Source organism: Mastacembelus armatus, chromosome 19 (assembly GCF_900324485.2).
Source record: "Mastacembelus armatus chromosome 19, fMasArm1.2, whole genome shotgun sequence".
Lineage (NCBI taxonomy): Eukaryota > Metazoa > Chordata > Actinopteri > Synbranchiformes > Mastacembelidae > Mastacembelus > Mastacembelus armatus.
Genome location: NC_046651.1, coordinates 3,092,535 through 3,114,361, shown reverse-complemented (window position 1 = coordinate 3,114,361; position 21,827 = coordinate 3,092,535). Strand labels below are relative to the sequence as shown.

At 39.8% G+C, this 21,827-nt stretch overlaps 1 protein-coding gene across 2 annotated transcripts; it reads right to left on the bottom strand.

Moving 5' to 3' along the window:
* Positions 1-595: 595 nt before the first annotated feature.
* Positions 596-20,704, bottom strand: rfng (RFNG O-fucosylpeptide 3-beta-N-acetylglucosaminyltransferase). Of its 2 annotated transcripts, none has more exons than XM_026315545.1 (9): positions 20,313-20,704; positions 14,117-14,668; positions 9,259-9,307; positions 8,189-8,291; positions 7,889-8,042; positions 7,583-7,668; positions 3,624-3,789; positions 3,313-3,398; positions 596-2,941 (listed from the first exon to the last, which is right to left on the bottom strand). In XM_026315545.1, exons 2-9 carry the CDS (start codon positions 14,579-14,581, stop codon positions 2,863-2,865), a joined length of 1,188 nt encoding a protein of 395 aa, XP_026171330.1. In that variant the 5' UTR covers positions 14,582-14,668; positions 20,313-20,704; the 3' UTR covers positions 596-2,862. The 2 variants fall into 2 exon arrangements, with proteins under 2 accessions (XP_026171330.1, XP_026171331.1); XM_026315546.1 differs by having other exon boundaries at positions 7,889-7,997.
* Positions 20,705-21,827: the final 1,123 nt, after the last annotated feature.

The window sequence follows — 21,827 nt, the reverse complement described above, 5'->3', positions numbered from 1 at the left end:
AAGATGAAAACCACAAAGGTACAGTTTCCTTACAGTTACCTGGATTATGACTAAAGCCATTTAGGATGAATCACATACAGGCACGTATTTTCAGATAAAAATGACTCACTTTCTTATGAATAAAGAATAGCCTAGTGATCTCATGATTTCAGTGGGTCAGAATGTTGAGATGATGTAATCACAAGTCAATCATCTACGGGCCTACTCATACATAATTCTAAAGCTACATTTGAAGGCTGGGACTTATAGCGACATTATTAATGTGATTAACAACTGTGCTCTTCCCACTGACAAGTTGCAATGTTTTCTCTAAAACACATATTTCACAGACCTACATTATGACTGCACACACACCCAGTTTGTGATATGGGAGCAGCATCCCTAAGCAAATCAATAAATCATGCTGTTTAGCTCCTCAGCCTGTCTAACAGGTCAACTGATTACAGAGGGAGTTCCCAGCCAGAGATGCAAAACAAACTACTAAAAATCTGAGTTATTTCTTTTCAATTATACATGATTCCAATGACAGATGTATAAAACATGTATATAATCAATTCTGCAATATGGTGGTAGCAAGTAAACAGTCAAACACCTGTGAATGCAGGAAGGTTTTATTCTGAGTGGTTTTCAAAAAGACGTCTTTCTCAGTCCTGCCCACTGACCTGCAGTAGGACACTGTTCTCAGAATTGCATTCTAGACTTGTGTGCAAAAAAAGTTAGGTGTTTTACACAGATAATTTCAAAAGGCAGAAATACTGATGCTGGATTGTGAGACCTGAATAGATGGAGCCAAAGCAAATTTGCTGGTGTATCTACAGAACTAGTGTGTGGTGGCTAGAAAGGCAGTTCTTTAAGTAGTTTCAAGACTAGGCCTAAATATTTTCATAAGGTTTCAATGTAATCTTAGCCAGAAACAAAACTGATTCATGATTTTGCCCTCTGATGGAATGGCCTAGATGGAATGTGTTTTCTGTCTGTGTAAATATATACATAGACTTCTACATCCAGCCATGCTTACTAAACCCTATTGTGAACCACAGGGCTTAGCTGGTAATTCTGACCTAATGCTAGTGTTACACAAAAGGTCAAAGATCACTAAAAAAAGATTAGAAACCCTGCTGTGGAGTCCCTGTACACAAAATATCATGACAATGTGGCTTAAGATATCTTTGGCTCCACCCACTGAAGTAATAAAGGTTCAGCAGACCAAAATTCACTCCCCATTTATGTCTATCCTAACTGCACCAAAATAAGTGTTTTACAAACTAGCTCTTAAAAGTATACAGCTACAGGCCCATTCTATGCAAAACAAACAAAAACAATATCCAAGAACAAGAAAAACAAAAACACAGATGTGAACTCCTATTTACATGAAACCTAACCTTTAATTACAGACAGTAATAAATTGGACATGACATGATCAAAGTAGTGCAAAATCATCAAAATGTGCCTGTTAGAAACAAGCTAACACTCTCTCAGCTAAGACTTGCTGAGAGAGTATGCCAGGGTCAGAACAACAGGTCAAAGTAAATGTGCACCTATGTATATAAACCTTGTACAGAGGTTGTCATCAGCATAATACTTTTCTTTTGAGACAATAAACAGATCCAAATCTAATACATCTTGTTCAGACTCCTCAAACTTCCTCCATTATATAGAAATTCTGTTAATTTTATGTTGACTTTGGGCTATCACATCAAGAGTAACAATGAGGAGATGAAATGAACTTGTAGAACATGTAGAGTGAGTAGACTGTTGGGGAGTTGGGTGTTCAAACATTATAATACTGTCAGGTTCAAATACTGTAGCATTTGTTTACAGTAATTCTTCATTTAGCTTAACTTAAGGAGCATGGCACTGGCATGATGAGTAAACTGGATCATCTCATTGGTTGAGTCAAACAACCATGACTTTCAGAGCAAAGAATAGCTAACAGGCAAAGCAGGGTGTCTGCAATACAGTGGCTGTTTATAGTCATCCATACTCAGGGGAAAGCTTCTGTTTTTATGCTCATTATTCTCGCAGGTTTCAGGCTAAACTTTCCTTCGTCCTGCCTTATAAGTTTCAAATTTCTTTTCTTTTTCTTCACAGAAAGACTGAAATATTAGAGAAAGGGCAAATTTCACAAGGATTCTAATCTTTGTAATACCAAAATCCATCTTGGCTAAGCTGTGGCTCAGGTATTCCTTATTATGCCATTATCCCATGTAGGTTTGTTGCTGGAACCAAAGACCTGTGAACAAACCTACACACAAGGCACTGAGGACAAAGATACGGCAAAGATATTCATGTTATTTGTCTAAGTCAGCCTGCTGAAGAATAGTATTCACTTCTGCACACCTATTACAGTGTAGCCACTCTATGAAAGCCATTGCCAATAAAGAGAGGATCATAGGACCCATAATTATTTTGCTAACCAAGATAACTTAGAATCCATTTCTCCTGTTAAAAAGGTGCTGGGATTCAGAGCACTAGTTTACATATTTCCTAGTTCATGCGTGTATCACTGAGGTTCAGAAAATTACTTACCCTGATTCTTTGGCACAGTGTATTGGTGTACTGTGTATGAAAAGACCAGCATTCATTAACTATAATTTTTTGTTGTTCACTGTGTTTTAAAATGAACATCAGGTGTCTCCCACTGCTCTGTTAGTTAGAAAATGCTGTTCTTTGGCTCCACCAAATAAGGTTTAAAAAACCAGAAAAAGAAAACACTGCGCATTCAGTATGTATGTAAGTATGAGGTGAGGTTGTTTTGGGTAAAGGCATCCACTAAATGATGTCAGCCAAACATGGCAGTGTGAGGCACTAGGATAAAAGTTTAGCAAGCATCAGTGCCACAGGATAAAAACACAGTGGCTTTCAGTTTCTGTGATTGTGAGGCTTGAGCTTTGGACACCAGTCAGTATCTGGATACAGAAGGCAGTGGACTGTCTTAAACCTGCAGGACAAGAAAAGAAAAGAAAATCGTCAGGGAAAGAAGAGGATTCAAATAATACACAGTGCAGTATATGACAACAAATATGTGGACACCTCTGCCGTCCCTATGAATATATCTAGTATATATCTGCTGGGTTGCTCTAAGCATCTTTGTTCAAATGAAGTGAAATACCCTATAGGATATTAATAAATACAGAGTTTTTCCAGTTTGGTGCAGAAGAACTTCTCTGGTCTGCACTGAGCCCTGACCTGGAACACTGACCACAAGACAGTAATAACTTTGTAGCTAAAATGGCGCAATTGAATGGGAACTAACTTTAAATTTAAAATAATCGCACAGTATAGCAGTTTAACAGTCCAAACCCTACTGACCTTGTGGGGTCCTCAACCAGAGAAAAGCCTCCAGCAATGCTGACCACATTTCTTCTGTTTTCAAAGCCTCCGTAGCTGAGAGTCACCTGTTGTGTAACAAATGTTATACATGTTTTGACTTCACTGTAAATTGCAAAAACACATCAAAACAGCATCAATCAGCAATACAAGATCAAAATAAATTGGATGCTAATTTAATATTTTAAAGTTAGCAGCTTTTAAAGGCAAATATTTTCTTAGATTCTCATGTGTTACTATATACTACACATAAAACAACACCTGAACACACACACACACACACACACACTGACCTGATTCAGCACGCTTTCTGTTGGCAGCTTTGGCAGGTTCTCCAGATGAGAATGGAAGAGGTATGTATGTGTTAGGGTTACCTCCAGCAGTGCCTCGATGATGTAGCCAATGGTGCAGTCATCTGGGAGTCGGATCTTCTCTGCAGTACTGATAAAATTCCCCAAACTGAAGCAGCAACACAGAGTTTCTATTAAAAAAAACCTCCTGAAGCATGGTTTTACACCAAGGTTATGTGGTATATAGAACACACACACACACACACGTTGCAACCTGGTCTTCTTTCTCACTTTACAGCTTCCCAAATCATAGCATGCTTGCAAGCACCTTAGAAAACAGGGGTGTATTCCAGAAAGCAGGTTTAACAAACTCCTGGAACCTAACCGTGAAATCTGAGCTGATTAACCCTTACTACAGCCAACTTGGACTTGATTAACCAGGAGTACGAGGACAACAGAAAGCCATCATCACTGGAGAGTACAATGAGATACGCCATGATTATGGAGAAAAAATTCTTCACACAAATTGAATCAGAAATTCTCATGTCAAAGGAAAAATACTTGTTTTTCAATATTCAATTTTCTGTTTTTGAACCCATCAAAACTCACAGAAAAACTTCATATTGGTTTAAAAATGAAACATAGACTTTAGTTTTCCAATTTTCTGTCTTGCCTCAAATAGAAAATTGAACTGATAAGTGACCACAGTGACCTTATGTGGTCTTGAACACAAGTAATTTTTCAAAAGAAAAGCATCACAGCTGCTACGACAAAGGAGAGGGAATTGGCATGGGACAAAATTGCTCAAATCAATGTATAAGTTTAAGAAGCACTGTTACATTATGCACAGTCTTTTCATTTAACACTTACCACGCTTGTTGGGATGTAACTGAATTTTCTATCATTTAGGTGCAAACCAATGGACCAGCAGCTCAAAATGAAATATGGGAACATCATAGAAAGAAACAGGTAAGGCACAGGTTACTGTATAGGTTCATTATTATTATGACCTCATTTAGTTTAAGCATATTTGATACATTAAAAATTATAAATTCTGTGGTTTTATTTCAGCATGTAGTGTTGGAGTGCCAGTGTAATAAAAAAGAAGTGTTTATAGATTTTATTCTGAATTGAGGAGAAATCAGGCTGAACAGAGATCGCTGTCCTTACACAGACTGATCATGAAAACAATCATATCATTAAAGATAAATGATTGATAGTAGCATGGCTTCTCCCTCTCTCTCTCTCTCTCCTGCACGGTGTGCCACATGTTTAGTTATTCCTCTGTCTCCTTTAGTGATAATGATACTTGTAATAAGTGCAAGGTTCTGGTAGCTTTGGAGGCGAGGATCACTGATTTGAACAAAAGCCAGCTAGATTAGCCCCGTTAGCAGGTGTGGAGCCACCGAGCTCAGGCTCAGGGTCTGTTAGCGGTCCAAGGGCAGCTCCGGAGCAGCCCGGAGAATTAGCCTGGGTGACGGTCCGACGGAGACATACTCCTAAGCAGAAGCCCACGGCTCATCACCTGCCTGTTCACGTTTCTAATAGATTTTCCCTGCTCAGAGACACACCCGCTGAGAAACCGACACTGATAATTGGCGATTCCATAGTCAGGAACGTGAAGCTAGAGACACCAGCGACCATAGTCAAATGTATTCCTGGGGCCAGAGCGGGCGACATTGAGTCAAATCTGAAGCTGCTGGCTGGTAAATATGGAAAAATTGTTATTCACGTCAGCAGGAATGACAATTGATTACGCCAATCGGAGGTCACTAAGATTAATGTTAAGTCGGTGTGTAACTTTGCCAAAACAATATCGGACTGTAGTTTTCTATGGATCCCTCCCCAGTCTGACCAGCATGTCATCATTCCGTCGCTGGCTGTTATGACTCATTTGAGAGCCTCACTCAGCCTCTAATCGAAACTAGAAAACACAAAAAACAGTTCTACTTGTCATTGTGTACTGTCCACCTGTCCCTTACTCAGAGTTTTTAACTGAATTTCCAGACTTCCTGTCTGATTTAGTGCTTAGTTCTGATAAAGTCATTATAGTGGGAGATTTTAACATTCATGTAGATGTTGAAAATAACAGTCTCAGCATTGCATTTAATTCTATATTAGATTCAATTGGTTTCACTCAAAATGTTAATAAACCCACCCACTGTTTCAATCACACCCTTGATCTTGTTCTGACCAATGGCATTGAAATTGAACATTTAGTAGTTTTTCCCCAAAGTCCTATTTTGTCAGATCATTCTTTAATAACTTTTGAATTTAAGATAATGGATCATGCAGTATTAGGAAGAAAATAGAGATTAGCTCCATGATACAGTTCACATATCTGTACCTTAAAGCAGGCATCACAAAGGCTGGAAAGGAAGTGGCGTAATCAAACCCTTACTCAAAAAGCCTAGTCTTGATGCAGGAGTCTTGGCTAATTATAGATCAATATCTAACCTACAATTTATTTCTAAAATCCTTGAAAAAGCTGTTGCTAAGCAGCTATCAGATCACTTACACAGAAATGAACTATTTGAAGATTCAATCAATCAATTCAATTCAATCAATCAGAATTTAGAGCACATCATAGTACAGAAACAGCACTGTTAAAAGTCACCAACGATCTTCTCTTAGCCTCAGATAATGGACTTGTTTCTATACTTGTCCTGTTAGACCTTAGTGCTGCATTTGACACTACTGACCACAACATCTTATTACAGAGACTGGAAAATGTGATTGTAATCAAAATAACAGTGTTCCAATCCTATTTATCAGACAGATTCCAGTTTGTTCATGTCCATGATGAACCTTCCACGCGCACAGAAGTTAGTTACGGAGTTCCACAAGGTTCTGTGCTAGGACCGATTCTGTTCACCTTGTACATGTTTCTTTAGGCAATGTTACTAGGAAGCACTCTATTAATTACTACTGCAATGCAGATGACACTGAGCTGTATATATCTATGAAACCTGATAACGCAAACCAGTTAGCATGTCTAAGTGATATAAAGACCTGCATGACCAGTAACTTTCTACTTTTAAATTCAGAGAAAACAGAAGTTACTGTATTTGGGCCTAAAATCCTCAGAAATAGCCTTTCCTTTTATAGCTACTTTAGATGGCACTTCCTTGGCTTCCAGCACTACTGTGAAGAACCTGGGAGTTATTTTTGACCAGGACATGTCCTTTAATTCACACATAAAACAAATCTCTAGAACTGCCTTCTTTCACATGCGCAATGTTGCCAAAATTAGGAACATCCTGTGTCAAAATGATGCAGAAAAACTAGTCCATGCATTTGTTATCTCAAGGCTAGATTACTGTTAACTTATTACTGGATGTCCCAGTATCTCCATAAAAAGCCTCCAGTTAATCCAGAATGCTGCAGCCAGAGTCCTGACAGGCACTAGCAAGGGAGATCATATTTCTCCTATATTAGCTTCTCTTCATTGGCTCCCTGTAAAATCCAGAATAGAATTTAAAATCCTTCTTCTCACATACAAATCCCTTCATGATCAAGCTCCTGCATACCTTAAAGACCTCATAGTACCATATTGTCCCAATAGAGCACTTCTCGCTTTGAGTGCAGGTGTACTTGTGGTTCCCAGAGTGTCCAAAAGTAGGATGGGAGGCAAAGCCTTTAGCTATCAAGCTCCTCTCCTGTGGAACCAGCTCCCAGTCTGGGTTCAGGAGACAGACAGTCTCTGTACTATTAAGGCTCAACTTAAAACCTTCCTCTTTGACAAAGCGTATAGTTAGGGCTGGCTTCAGGTAACCCTGAAACATCCCTTAGTTATGCTGCTATAGGCCTAGACTGCCCGAGGACTGAGCACTGCACTGAGCTCCCCTGAGCATCCTATCATTAAAGAACTTACAGACTTGGATGTTCTTACTCTGTATAAAGTTGAGTGAGTTCACTGGCTGCAGAATCAGTTCAAAGACCAGGAAGATTCCATGACATACCTGGCCCATGGGCTCATTTTTAGTGCCAGGCCTCTGCTGATACAGAAACCTGCTCCACCTGTGGCGAACCAGAACTTAACAGACACCTGTAATGAGACAAGCAACAGCATCAATAAGCTGTTAGGTGTGTGAAGCAAAACAACCTAATTTTTGTCACATCAACCAGGTTTCTGATCTGATGCTCTAAAGTCTGAATTAAGAAAGATGATGTCATCTATCAGCAGAAGCTAAACTTGAAAAGGTGGTGTTCGCTGTTATATGTATAATTTACTGAAGCCAGAAACTACTAGTCATAAGTTGACTGACTGATCCATCACTCTTCACTCTCTCTGCAGCCTCTATAGGGTGGTCCAGGCTGGGCCGGCCTAGATAGACATCTTGGCTGTGGTGGTAGGAGGACAGCACCTGCAGCAAGCTGGGCAGGATCACATAGTTATCATCATCTACATGGCAGAACCACCTACAATACACACATACATACAGTCAGCACATGCCTTCAGTGGAAATGCACAGGTGGTGGTGGTGTATTGGTGGGATTAACTATTATGTTTTTTGCATTTGAACTGTTAAACTAATTTGTTCAGATCAGATGCAGCTTCCACTCACTTCTTCTGAGACTCGATGAATTTGTCATACTCCACAGACATCTTGCAGCACAGAGCCTGGCGTGTATGAGCTGCTGAGCAGTTAGTGTTGACAATGTTAACTCCTGGGAAACAAACAGGGGACAGTACAGTTCAATTGCATTATTCTAACATTACTATATATACTATACCTCTAGATTTTATATGGTTGGTCGAGACTGGCATTCATATATACTGTAAGTGTATAAGCACTAGGGCTGCACTGATTACTCGAATAAATCGAATTCGATTACAAAAAATCGTCGAGGCAGTATTTGTTTATTTACTATTGTGTTCTCAGACCTGCTACACATAGGGATCATTGTTCTACACAAACCGTAATCACTGTCACAAAATGCATTTCAAAGTTGGTGCTATGGCAGTGAGAGAAACCACCTGTAAAAGGCAGAAAATGTCCAAAGTTTGGGATTGTTTAAAACTTAAAAAAGATGACAACACAGTGCAATGCGCGTATTGTAATGTCGAACTGGCGAACCACAACAACACTTCGTCAAAGCTTCAACATCTGAACAGAAAGCATCCGGTTGTGAACCAAACCGGCTCACCCAGCGGAGTGGACACAAGGTACCATCATTTTAAGGTAACATGTCATTTACACAATAGCATTATTGATTAAAAATGCAAAAGTCAATTTTATCCCATTACACGAGTAATTGCTGAAATATTCAGTAGAATACTCAACTCCAAAAAATGATCGCTAGGTGCAGCCCTAATAAGCACACTTATATCTTTATCCATCCATATGAATTATGTACATTTCTATTCGTGCAAACTGGCAACATATTTGTTGACCACTGAACACTTCAACTATAGTCCTTCATGAAAGTGATCATTTTCAGGGATCAGCTTATTTAACTGTATGATCATTTTGAAGGCTGGAGGTTTGACATGCTGTTGGTATGTTACTAGATTTGACCTAACCTTACTGACATAAAATGTGGTGGACAAAATAATAGAAACACCTGTCTGTGTGTCTGTGAGAGCACAGTCTGAATTTCATTCTTTTTTTATGAGAACTGTCTACAGTCTTACCTGTTCTCATCTGCAGCTCCTTATCCTCACCATCAGTGAATATATAAGTCTAAAACATAGACAAAACTGTTGGTGCAAGCACATAAAGTATATATACATGTAAACTGATTACATTTTTACCAAGGCGTAACAATACTGCAGAAACTAGAACCGTATGTAGTTAACACACACACACACATAAATATGTGCTCAAATGATATATACAAAGCCCACATTCTTACTTTCACCTTTCATTTTCATTTTTCTTTAGGTTCTGTTGCACGGATTCAGCCCAACTGCTTACGAATAACACATGAACAGTCACACCAAATGGTAAAAGTCACAGTTCCATACACTACCAGTCAAAGGTTTGGACACACTTTACCACTGAATTGAATGAGAAAGTGTGTCCTAACATACTATCATATCATATTTTCATATTATGTCACAGCCTTTGACAGTGAAGTCAGGTTCCACAGACCACTAATGTAAATGGTCAGTTAGTGATGAACAGCAGACAAAGGCAAGACATAATCAACCCTCATACATCTTCAAATGCTTCATGTAGTCAACGAATTCACTTGAGTTGACCATGTGGGTCTAATAAATAACCATCATCTGTGACTTTATGTGAAAATTCTTTCTCCAGATGGATTTTTACAGTTGAAGTGCTATAATTGCATCATGTACATCAAATACTAATTATATAAGCAGCTTTGGATATAACTGGAAGTTGTAAACATGGACGTTAAACCTTACTAACCTGAGAGCAGTTAAAAACAAAACTGTAAGTCTGTAGTGTTTCTAGTGTCTGGAAGAAAATGACTGTTTAAAGCTGACAGCTAACACAGAACTGACACAGTGGAGCCTTTTCACAGACTCCAAGCTACTATAAGCCAAGCAGAGACCACAAAGTCTTGGAAGCCCTCCACCCTGGTTGTCGAATTCTGGGAGAGGTTGTGCAGAGTCTTTCTGCAATTCTTCTTCTTATTTAGATTCTCTCCATACTGAGGTTCTCTGTCCAGCAGTGGGACCACTTTTAATAAACTAGACGATGCAATTTCTGAAGAAATTGCGTTGGGATTGCTGATCGCCGTGAAAAGCTCGAGGCAAACCGCGTCGCCGAAGCACGTTTTGAATTGACCGATTGCGATAATCGAGAAATACCGACTGTAGTGAGGGTGCTTTTTTTTTGAGAAAATGCTATAAACAGGCTTTTATTTTGAAAGGACAAAGAGCTGCAGGATACTCATGGTAAATCACAACAGAATCTGGACTTTATTTTGAATATTCCTCATACTTTACAAAAATGTGATATCTTCCAATAAATAACTCTAGACTTTTATTGTGAAAGTCTGACCATGTCAAAAACCATGGCTGACAAAGAAAATGGCCTCACTTGGTACCTGAAGCTGTATGCCAATAGGTAACGTCCATTTTAATATTGAGTTGCTGTTTCAGGGCTTTTTTATTGAGAAAATGCTATTTCGGGGCTTTTATTTTGAAAGGGCAAAGTGCTGCAGGACACTCTTGGGACCTTATACAAGAATCTGGACTTCATTTTGAACATTCGTTACAATTTACAAAAATGTAATAAGTTACTATAAATAACTGTAGACTTTTATTGTGAAACTCTCATCATGTCAGAAACCATGGCTGACATGGAAAATGGCCTCACTTGGTACCTGAAGCTGTATGCCAATAGGTAAAGTCCATTTTAATATTCAATTGCTATTTCAGGGCTTTTTTTATTGAGAAAATGCTATTTCGGGGCTTTTATTTTGAAAGGACAAGGTGCTGCAGGAGACTCTTGGGACCTTGTACAAGAATCTGGACTTTATTTTGAATATTCCTTACAATTCACAAAATTGTAATAACTTACTATAAATAACTGTAGACTTTTATTGTAAAAGTCTCACCATGTCAGAAACCATGGCTGACATGGAAAATGGCCTCACTTGGTACCTGAAGCTGTATGCCAATAGGTAACGTCCATTTTAATATTGAGTTGCTGTTTCAGGGCTTTTCTATTGAGAAAATGCTATTTCGGGGCTTTTATTTTGAAAGGACAAGGTGCTGCACGAGACTCTTGGGACCTTATACAAGAATCTGGACTTTATTTTGAATATTCCTTATAATTTACAAAAATGTAATATCTTCATATAAATGACTAGACTTTTATTGTGAAAGTCCAAACATGGCCTGCTGGGAGATGACACCATGGCTGACATGTAAAACAGCCACAGAGTAAAATGCTCTAAAAAACTGAGAATGGTGCCCATGTGTAACAGCATTAGGCAGCCAGTCATTCTTAATTACCAACCACAGACAGCTGCTATTGTTTTGTGTTGAGCTGTTGCTATGGTGACCTATGCCTAGAGTGGGGGTGAGGGTGGGGGTGGGGGGTGGTACTGAGTGGTCACCAAGTGTAACAGCAGTGGACATTAGGCAGCCAGTCATTCTTAATTACCAACCACAGACAGCTGCTATGTTGCTATTGCTTTGTCAGCTGTTGCTATGGTGACCTATGCCTAGAGTGGGGGTGAGGGTGGGGGGTGGGGGGGTGGTGGTGGTACTGAGTGGTCACCAAGTGAAACAGCAGTTGACATTTGGCAGCCAGTCATTCTTAATTACTAACCACAGACAGATGCTATGTTGCTAATGCATTGTATGTATTTGCTATGGTCACCTATGCCCAGAGTGGGGGTGAGGGTGAGGGTGGGGGGGGTGGTATTGAGTTATCCCCATGTGTAACAGCATGTGACATTTGGCAGCCAGTCATTCTTAATTACCAAACATAGACAGCTGCTATGCTGCTATTGCGCAATGAGCTGCTTTGTGTTGAGTAGTTGCTATGGTGATCAAAGGCCAGAGTGAGAGGGGGAGTGACACAGCACTTTACACACGCTGAGTGGAGAAACTGAGAAAACTTCACCTTACAAACTGGGGGATTACAGAAAAACTATAAGTGCTATCAATATAATTCTTTCACTAACAGTGCCAGGAGGCTTCAACAAAGAGACTGATCCACTTTTTGTGAAGATATTCCAAAAAATGAAGGATTGGTGGCGAGTTAGAAACACCCTTCATTTGTGTTTCTCTCCAAAAATTGTAGAGATCTTTAGAATGGGAGTGAAAGAGATTGAGCAGTCACTCTCTGTCTGTTAGGCCACCTTGTGGAAAAACCGTAGGTCCTATGAAAATGAGAAAAGCATTGCCTGAAAGAAGACAAAAATCTCTACTACTTTTGAGAAAATGGTGTATGAAGAGTCAAAATTGTGGCCGTGACGGCGAGTTAGAGAGAAAAATTTTCCCTAAACTTAACAGCTTCTCCCACTCTAGCGATGACATCACGCACTCTAGCTCTCTCCCATACACACCAATGTAAAATTCAGAAATTTCCTAAAAAAACCATAAAACTTAAACTGCGATTAAAGAAAAACCGTAGTAGATATCAAAAAGCTGAATACAAGACTTATAGATTAATGCCTTCTGACCCGTTTAAAGGTCGAATGGTGTTTCTAGCTGAAAGTATGCTGACACAGTTAAAGCTGAAAGAGGACAAAGTTTTAGAGGATTTGAACATTCTCTCCATTCATTCCTATGGGAAAAAATTCCAACAAAACCTGGAATATTTAGGAAATTATGAAAGATATCGCTGAGAAAAGTAGAAGCACCCATCTCCTCATCGAGCTGCACGCGACGGTGTTTGAATGACGTTTCTACGTCGAACGGTGTAGGACTAGATAGCGACCGAAAAACGGCGGAATAAAAATAAAAATAAAGAGAAAAAACGAAGAACATATCTTGGGATTGCTGCCAACAATAATAGTGACTGTTGTTTCAGTGTTGACTAGTATGACACATTTAAGGGCTCTTTAAACCAAAGTCTGCCTTCATTGATATCCAAAAATGAAAACAGACTGTTGCATTAGCTGATTATCAATAACTCTAAAAACTGAGGACTGTGGTCAGGGTGAAGTCAAGATTTAACACCCTGAAAACCACACTAACAACAAACCCAGGTTATATTGCAGGCCAGAGCCAAATTCATTAGCACAATATCACTGCATTAATGTAAATCCATCTAAAAACTGGTGGGTGCAGGCCTGCTGCTTCCTGTGTATCCTGTCAGTACAGAGCTGACAGTCTTACTGGGCATAACTCATACATGTGATTAATGTTGCCAAGTTGTAAGATCATTAAGCACAGTATCTTAGGGCTTCAACTAATAATCCTTTTCATTATAAATAAACAGAACTGTGAAGACGCATCTGTACATAACAGAAAAGCAGGTCAGAGATGTATGACCACAGCCATCCTCTGCATGCATCTATTCTGTGTGTACCTACTCTTGCCTGTTTGCAAGCTACATTCTTCACATAACCATTCATGCAAATCACTGAAAGAACTCCCACCCAGAAATAAATGTCAGTCACACCTTTCAACCACTGTATGCCATCTTTCATTTGCAGACTCTTCATGAGTATCAGCATTATCACAAAATATGCCACCGACACCACAAACTCAGTATTTATTTAAGAAGGCAAAGACCACAGTGATGGTAACTGGCTTTTGGTATTCTGTCAGTTCCCTCTTTAGCATGGTTTACTGAAGCATTGCCATCCATGCCTTGGATTAGATTATAGTTAAAAATTAAACATTTTTGCAAATTTTTCTTTCAGCCCTTAGAGAATATTTGGTTAACTCTATTGAACTGTTGAACTCTATTGAATTGTTAAACTGCCCTCAGGCTAATCCAGTCCTGTAGAGAGCACTGTACAGTCAAGGCTACATCCACAACAACAAATAACTAAGATACGATCAGATAAACTTTATTCAACTCCAAAGGGAACTGTAGGAGGATTGCTCTCCTCACCTGTTCTTTAGCTTGGGAAACCCAGGTCTGAATGAGCAGCTCCAGTCTGAACTTATGGTACTTCCTTGTAGTCTTCACAGCAATAAAAATGTCCTTCAACTCTAATGGGTCATGGGACCTAGACCCTGAAAGTTCACCCCCCTTTACTACAGGGAGAGCCTGTCTTGCTGGGCTTCCTGTAGATTTCGGCCATCTCTTAGGACTGAGGGACCCTCCCTGCTGCACTGAGCTTCCATTTAACTCTGTGGTTGAGTCTGTTCCCCCAGCACAGACAGATACCGCTGGAGCCCTGGTGTGGTGCGGTGGGCCTACTCGTGATGGTCTGACTTGGGGTCGGGGTTGAGGCAGGTCCACTTGGGGGGCTGAGGGCCGCAGGGCAGGGATGAGCAGAAGCAGGAGGCCGCAGAATGCGAGGGAAAACAGGAAGCAGACCTTGCTGACACCCACTGAAGCTATGTGCATCATGACTGTCTGATGGAGCAGGTTCAGCCTCCGGGGCTGCGGCGACGTCTGACAGCACCTCGTCCCATTCTCACACCATCACACTGAATCCTGCACAGAAAAAAAAATATATTTTTATATTTTTAGTGGTAAGTTCTGTGGTATACTCTTCAAACAATGCAGATGTTAGAAGAAGTTACAATTTTACTCCAAATCTTTGTCTCAATTTTCAAATAAGTTTAAGTTTTGAAAACATTATTCACATTTTCCTCATTCATCCTCCAGCATTTCTCATTTTTTTCCAACAAAACATTTAACACATTTCAGCCAACGAGTGTGTATATCCACCCATCCACCCGCCATCTATACATGCTTATTCCTATTTAGGATCACAGCTCTCTTTGGGTGAAAGGCAGAGGTCCACCCTGGACAGGTCACCAGTCCATCACAGGGCCACATAGAGACAAACAACCTCACACACTCACATTCACTCCTATGGGCAATTTAGAGTCACCAATCAACCTGACATACATGTTTTTGGACTGTGGGAGGAAACTGGAGTACCTGGAGAAAACCCACACAAGCACGAGGAGAACATGCAAACGCCATACAGAAAGGCCCCTGCTGGGTTTCAAACTCTGAAGCTTCTTGCTGTGAAGCAACAGTGCAAACCACTAACCCAACGTGCTGCACAGTGTCCTTTTGATCAAATGATATTTGTTTCTTCTTACATTCCAAAAGACACAGGAATTATTTCACAATCACATTAGTTCATGCATTGTTGAAATATGTTAAGCCCCTAACTCTCAGAAATTTCACATAAATACTGCATAATACTGCATTGTAAGCTAATGTAGTGACTGCATATACTATAAATCATGATAAATAGGTTGTCATGTGAAAGTTTAAGGGAGTGTCTCACATCAACCATACTCAAGTTCCTACAACCATACTCTCCATTCTTGAATCCAACAGAGGGTTTTTTATATGAGAGGTAGGAACTACAGATGAATCTCAAATTAGAACTGACTGATATATCTCAAGTGTTTAATTCCTTTAATTTTGATTATTATACCTTACAGCTTATGAAAACCCAAAATTCAGTATCTCAGAAAATTAGAATGTTAATTAAGACCAAAAAAAAAAAAGGCTTTTTATCACAGAAATGTTGGACTACTGAAAAGTATGAACATGTACAGCACTCAATACTTGGTTGGGGCTTCTTTTGCATGAATTACTGCAGCAGTGCAGCACGACCAGTTTGTGGTACCGCTGAGGTGTTATGGAAGCCCAGCTTGCTCTGATAGTGGCCTTCAGCTCTTCTGTGTTGTTGGGTCTGTTGTCTCGCATCTTCCTCTTTACAGTACCCCATAGATTCTCTATGGGGTTTAGGTCAGGCGAGTTTGCTGGTAAATCAAGCACAGGGATACCATGGTCCTTAAACCAGGTATTGGTTCTTTTGGCAGCATGCGCAGGTGCCAAGTCCTGCTGGAAAATGAAATCAGCATAAAACCATAAAACTGGTCAACAGAGGGAAGCATGAAGTGCTCTAAAACTTCCTGGTAGACAGCTGCGCTGACTTTGGACCTGATAAAACTCAGTGGACCAACACCAGCAGATGACATGGCTTCTCAAACCTGCTTGTACACCTTTTTCTACCACATTTTTTCCTTCCATTCAACTTTCTATTAATGTGCTTGGATACAACACTCTGTAAACAGCCAGCTTCCTTAGCAATGACCTTCTGTGTCTTAACCTCCTTGTGCAGTGTGTCAATGATCGTCTTCTGGACAACTGTCAAGTTTGCAGTCTTCCCCATGGTTATGTGGCCTACTGAACCACACGGAGAGACCATTTAAAGGCTCAGGAAACCTTTGTAGGTGTTTTGAGTTAATTAGCTGATTTGAGTATGACACCATGAGTCTCCAATATTGAACTTTTTCACAATATTCTAATTCTCTCAGATACTGAATTTTGGGTTTTCATTAGCTGTAAGTTTTAATAATCAACATTAAAAGAAACAAACACTTGAAATATATCAGACTGTGTAATGAATCTATATATGATTTTCACTTTTATAATTGAATTACAGAAATAACACAACTTTTTGATATTTTAATTTATTGAGATGTATATGACTGTAGACCATCAGACCAAATGACACTGTTGCCATGAGCACATCTTGTTTGTCACATCACAGCAGAAGCTTGCAGGGGATGGATACAGTACACGACTTGATTCTTCACTCACTGTGCTAGCAGTGAGAATAGAATATCAGGTGTGAAGTGGATAAAAACTTGTGGCTATGCATACAGGAGCCACATGATGCTATGTATAGGATGATTTTGTGTCACCATACCTCACATATTTGTTAGACATTTTCTTTCCCCAGTACATACTTTTGTTGAAAATGTCTAATATACATTGCTGTTAAAAATAACAGCATAACATTCTGACAACATTGACACATGATATCAGAATATTTCATTTAGACTGGGTCGACTTTCTTATTAACAGGACTTGTCTGGGTGAGGTTTATCTTTCATTCTTTATATTATCTTTAAGTTTAGTGATTAGGATAGCTTCAGGAAGACAGCCAAAGCTACAGTTAGGTCCATATATATTTGGACACTGACACGAGTTTTGTTATTTTAGCTGTTTACTGAAACATATTCAAAATACAGTTATATAATTAATATGGGCTCAAGGTGCAGACTCTCTGCTGTAATTTGAGGGTATTCACATCAAAACTGGAAGAAGGGTTTAGGAGTTAACAGCTCCTTAATATGTAGCCGCCTGTTTTTCAAGGGACCAAAACTAATTGGACAATTGCCTCAAAAGCTATTTCATGGGCTGTTCCCTCGTTAATCCATCTTCAATTGAGCAGATAAAAGGTCTGGAATTGAGTGTGTCATTTCTGTTTGGAAGCTGTGGTCAAAAGAACTCTCAATGGAAGTGAAACAGACCATCAATACGATGAAAAAACAGAAGAAATCCATCAGAGAGAGAGCAAAATTTTAGGAGTGGCCAAATCAACGGTTTGGTACATTCTGAGGAAAAAAAAAAAAAAAGTTCACTGGTGAGCTTGGGAATTTAAAAAGGCCTGGATGTCCATGGATAATCACAGGATCCTTTCCATGGTGAAGAAAAACCCCTTCACAACATCCATCAAAGTGAAGAACACTGCAGGAAGTAGTTGTATCAGTATCTAAGTCTACCATAAACAGAAGACTTCATGAAAGCAAATACAGAGGGTTCACCCCAAGATGCAAACCATTAATCAGCCTAAAAAATAGAAAGGCCAGATTAGACTTTGCCAAAAAACTTATAAAGAAGGTCAGCATGGTGGATGAGTGGTTAGTACCGTTGCCTCACAGCAAGAAGATCATGGGTCAGAAGCCAGCCCAGTACTAGAACAGCATTCTTTGGACAGATGAAACCTGTACCAAAATGGTGGGATAAGGAAAGTATGGAAAAGGCTTGGAACAGCTCATGATCCAAAGCATACCAGATCCTCTGTAAAACATGGTGGAAGCAGTGTGATGGCATGGGCATGCATGGCTTCCAGTGGCACTGGGACACAGAAGCAGTCGGATGAATTCTAAAGTGTATAGGGATATATTTTCTGCTCAGATTCAGCCAAATGCTGCAAAGTTGATTGGATGGTGCTTCTTAGTACAGATGGACAATGACCCAAAACATACTGCAAAAGCAACCCAGGAGTTTTTTAAGGCAAAGAAGTGGAATATTCTGCAATGGCCAAGTCAATCACCAGATCTCAACCCAATCGAGCATGCATTTCGCTTAACACAAAACTCAACTCAAAACTCCACTCACCCCAACCAGTCGAGGCAGATGGCCGCCCAAACTGAGCCTGGTTCTGCTGGAGGTTTTTTCTTGTTAAAGGTGGTTTTTCCTCTCCACTGTTGCCAAGTGTTTTGTCGTAAGGGATTTGTTGTGTTTTTTTTTTTTTTGTAAAGTGCCTTGAGATGATTATATTGTGATTTGGCGCTATACAAATAAAACTGAATTGAATTAAATTGAAAACTTAAGGCATAAAGACCCACAAACAAGCAACAACTAAAGACAGCTGCAGTAAAGGCATGTGATGTCCATGGGTTCCAGACTTCAGGCATTCATTGACACCAAAGGATTCTCAAAGTATTAAAAATGAATATTTGATTTACGGTAATGTTAATTTGTCCAATTACTTTTGAGCCCCTGAAATTAGGTTACTCTGTATTAAAATGGTTGCAATTCCTAAATGTTTCACAGGATATTTCTCTAATTAAACATGAAAGTCTGTCCTTCAAATGCGTCTCAGTTGTTTCATTTCAAATCCAATGTGGTGGCATGCATACCCAAATCATGAAGATTGTGTCAGTCCAAATATTTCTGGGCCTAACTGTACTTAGGAAAAACTGCAGAAACTGGCCACTGAACAGTGGGTAGGGTAGTTTTTTTAAAAAAAGTCCTACATGGAAAGAATCACATTAAGTGTCTGTCCGTCATGACAAACAGAGAGGTTATGTGCTACTGTTTTTTTTTTTTTTTTTTTTTTTTAAATAGTGAGGGTGGAGTACTTGTACAGACTATGCATCCATTTTCCACAATATACCAATACAGCTCACTGTGGTTATTTTTTTAAACTCCTCTCTGCAATATATTAACCAGTATGATCATATTGTGCAGACCTGGAGGCATGTGATTGTTGGAGCTGGATCATGGAGGAGCTGGTGGAGGGTCTGAGCTGTTTTGTCAACATTAGCCACCACAATAGTAGGCAGGTGGTTTTAATGTTGTAGCTGATCAGTGTATGTCCCAACCCTCACCTATGGTCATGAGCTTTGACTAATGCCCAAATGAATGAGACTAGACATACAAGCACCTGAAAGGTTTTTCAACATAAAGTAAATGCTCCTTTGTGTCAAAAGGAGCCGGTTAAGGTGGTTTAGGCATCTCATTACAAATACACAGAGATGTGCACATGAATTCTTAGTTATAAGACAAACTTGTCCAAAATGGTCAGAACAGTGTGTGCCATTAAATTTGGTGCGTCTTATGTCAAAGCACATAAAAGCAGGTTGTATGACAGACTTGCACAAAAACACAGCAGAGGTTGTACAGTGCAGCAAACAGATCTACAGAATCTTTGGCTATTTCAGAATCAAGGGCTTAGCTGAGAAGTTCCTCTTCTTCACAATTCCCTTTCAGCCAGCAGACAACAATTAGACAATTACTTTTAATAATCGAACAACAGAAAATGAAATCGGGCTACAATTTTGACATAAGGTCTCTGCTCCTAATGCTTTCATTACTTCGTATTTAGCAGCTCAATTGCAACACTGAGCTAAGCTAGGTCTGGTCAGCTACCAATCGCTTAGGCTAACTTACTTCCTTTTTAAAATCAATCACGTAAGATCGTCTTTTTATCAACAATGTTACATAATCATTTAATTGTGGCCCATCACTTTATGTAAGACAATGTTAAACTCGGCATACCAATACGAGGGCTTCTTATTATTTTAGTGTAGCCTATTTGCATTTATAGGGGTAAGCTACATGGTTGAATTCGTCAAGCCAAGTTGCATTTAATACAGTCGTGTTATAAAATTATGTCCACCACATTTGAAGAGTACTCTAACGCATTGTAACCCATTTGTTGTAAGACATGCAAAGCAATAGGCCTTTAAATGGATCCGTGAAAAGGAGTCTGGCGTGGTGAGGTAGCTTTCAGAAGAATAGGAGCACTTACCATGAAGCCTCACAGGGCACATCTGACTTCGTCTATCCAGCCGAACATCTTTAGTTGGCTCTGTCGGGAGACGACAAGCTAACGTGCAGTTTTTACTGAATCACAGCTCAATTAGTAGAAAACAATCCTCTGTTTCGACCGCGTTGAACGACCCATACCGTCGGAGCCCACGGCTCGACTCGTCCTTTTTGTTCCCACTTCAAATTCACAGCCGTCTCCAGAGATTGTCTTCTGCCCTCTAGAGCCAGACCATCAGCTTTCTTTGGCCTTTACCAGTCAGCTAGGAGAATTATACTGGTATAAAGTTAATCCCACTAACTCTCAGCTCTCAGTGACTGCTTTATTCTGTAATTGTAGTTATATGTACCGTGGACCCACTTCCTGTTCGTTGTAGCTCAGCCCCCTCTCCTGGTCCTGATAACACAGTACTTCACGACCGCACACAGCTTGATTATTCTGTGAACATGCAGAACAACATCTGGTTTTGTGCACAGGCCTAAATCGTGTTTAAATATCAACACAATCCACACATTGGAGCTAACACATATAAAGTATACGAATTTACTAGTAATGGGAGGAATATATTATATATGCTTCCGTTCCACAATGCCAGCCATTAGAAATCAGTAAGAATACTACATATACAGTACAGATTTAACAAAAATTATATCAGCCATTTTGTGTAGCACCCCAGTTCAGTCACATCTAGTCTGTCTTAAATTTTAAATACTTCTATCTTGAGAAAGAGGTTTTTCACTGGGCTGCAGCAGTAAAGAAAGGATAATTCAAACTTGTTAATATACAGTATCTCACAGAAGTGAGTACACCCCTCACATCTTTGTAAATAATTTATTATATCTTTTGATGTGACAACACTGAAGAAATGACACTTTGCTACAATGTAAAGTAGTGAGTGTACAGCTTGTATAACAGTATAAATTTGCTGTCCCCTCAAAATAACTGAACACACAGCCATTAATGTCTAAACTGCTGGCAACAAAAGTGAGTACACCCCTAAGTGAAAATGTCCAAATTGGGCCCGAAGTGTTAACATTTTGTGTGACCACCATTATTTTCCAGCACTGCCATAACCCTCTTGGGCATGGAGTTCACCAGAGCTTCACAGGTTGCCACTGGAATCCTCTTCCACTCCTCCATGATGACATCACAGACCTGGTGGATGTTAGAGACCTTGTGCTCCTCCACCTTCTGTTTGAGGATGCCCCACAGATACTCAATAGGTCTGGAGACATGCTTGGCCAGTCAAGCACCTTTACCCTCAGCTTCTTTAGCAAGGCAGTGGTCATCTTGGAGGTGTGTTTGGGGTCGTTATCATGCTGGAATACTGCCCTGTGGCCCAGTCTCCGAAGGGAGGGGATCATGCTCTTTTCTTTTTTTTACATCCTCTGAGAGTTCTGTGCCATGTTGAACTTCCACTGACCAGTATGAGAGACTGAGAGCAATAACACCAAATTTAACACACCTGCTCCCCATTCACACCTGAGACCTTGTAAC

Bases quoted from the DNA above. Each gene is read 5' to 3' on its own strand.
- rfng (XM_026315545.1), bottom strand. From the start codon at position 14,581: ATGATGCACATAGCTTCAGTGGGTGTCAGCAAGGTCTGCTTCCTGTTT. The intron at 8,292-9,258 runs GTAAGACTGTAG...TTTGTTTCCCAG, and splicing joins GGAGCTGCAGATGAGAACAG to GAGTTAACATTGTCAACACT. The intron at 3,399-3,623 runs GTCAGTGTGTGT...GTTACACAACAG, and splicing joins CAGAAAGCGTGCTGAATCAG to GTGACTCTCAGCTACGGAGG.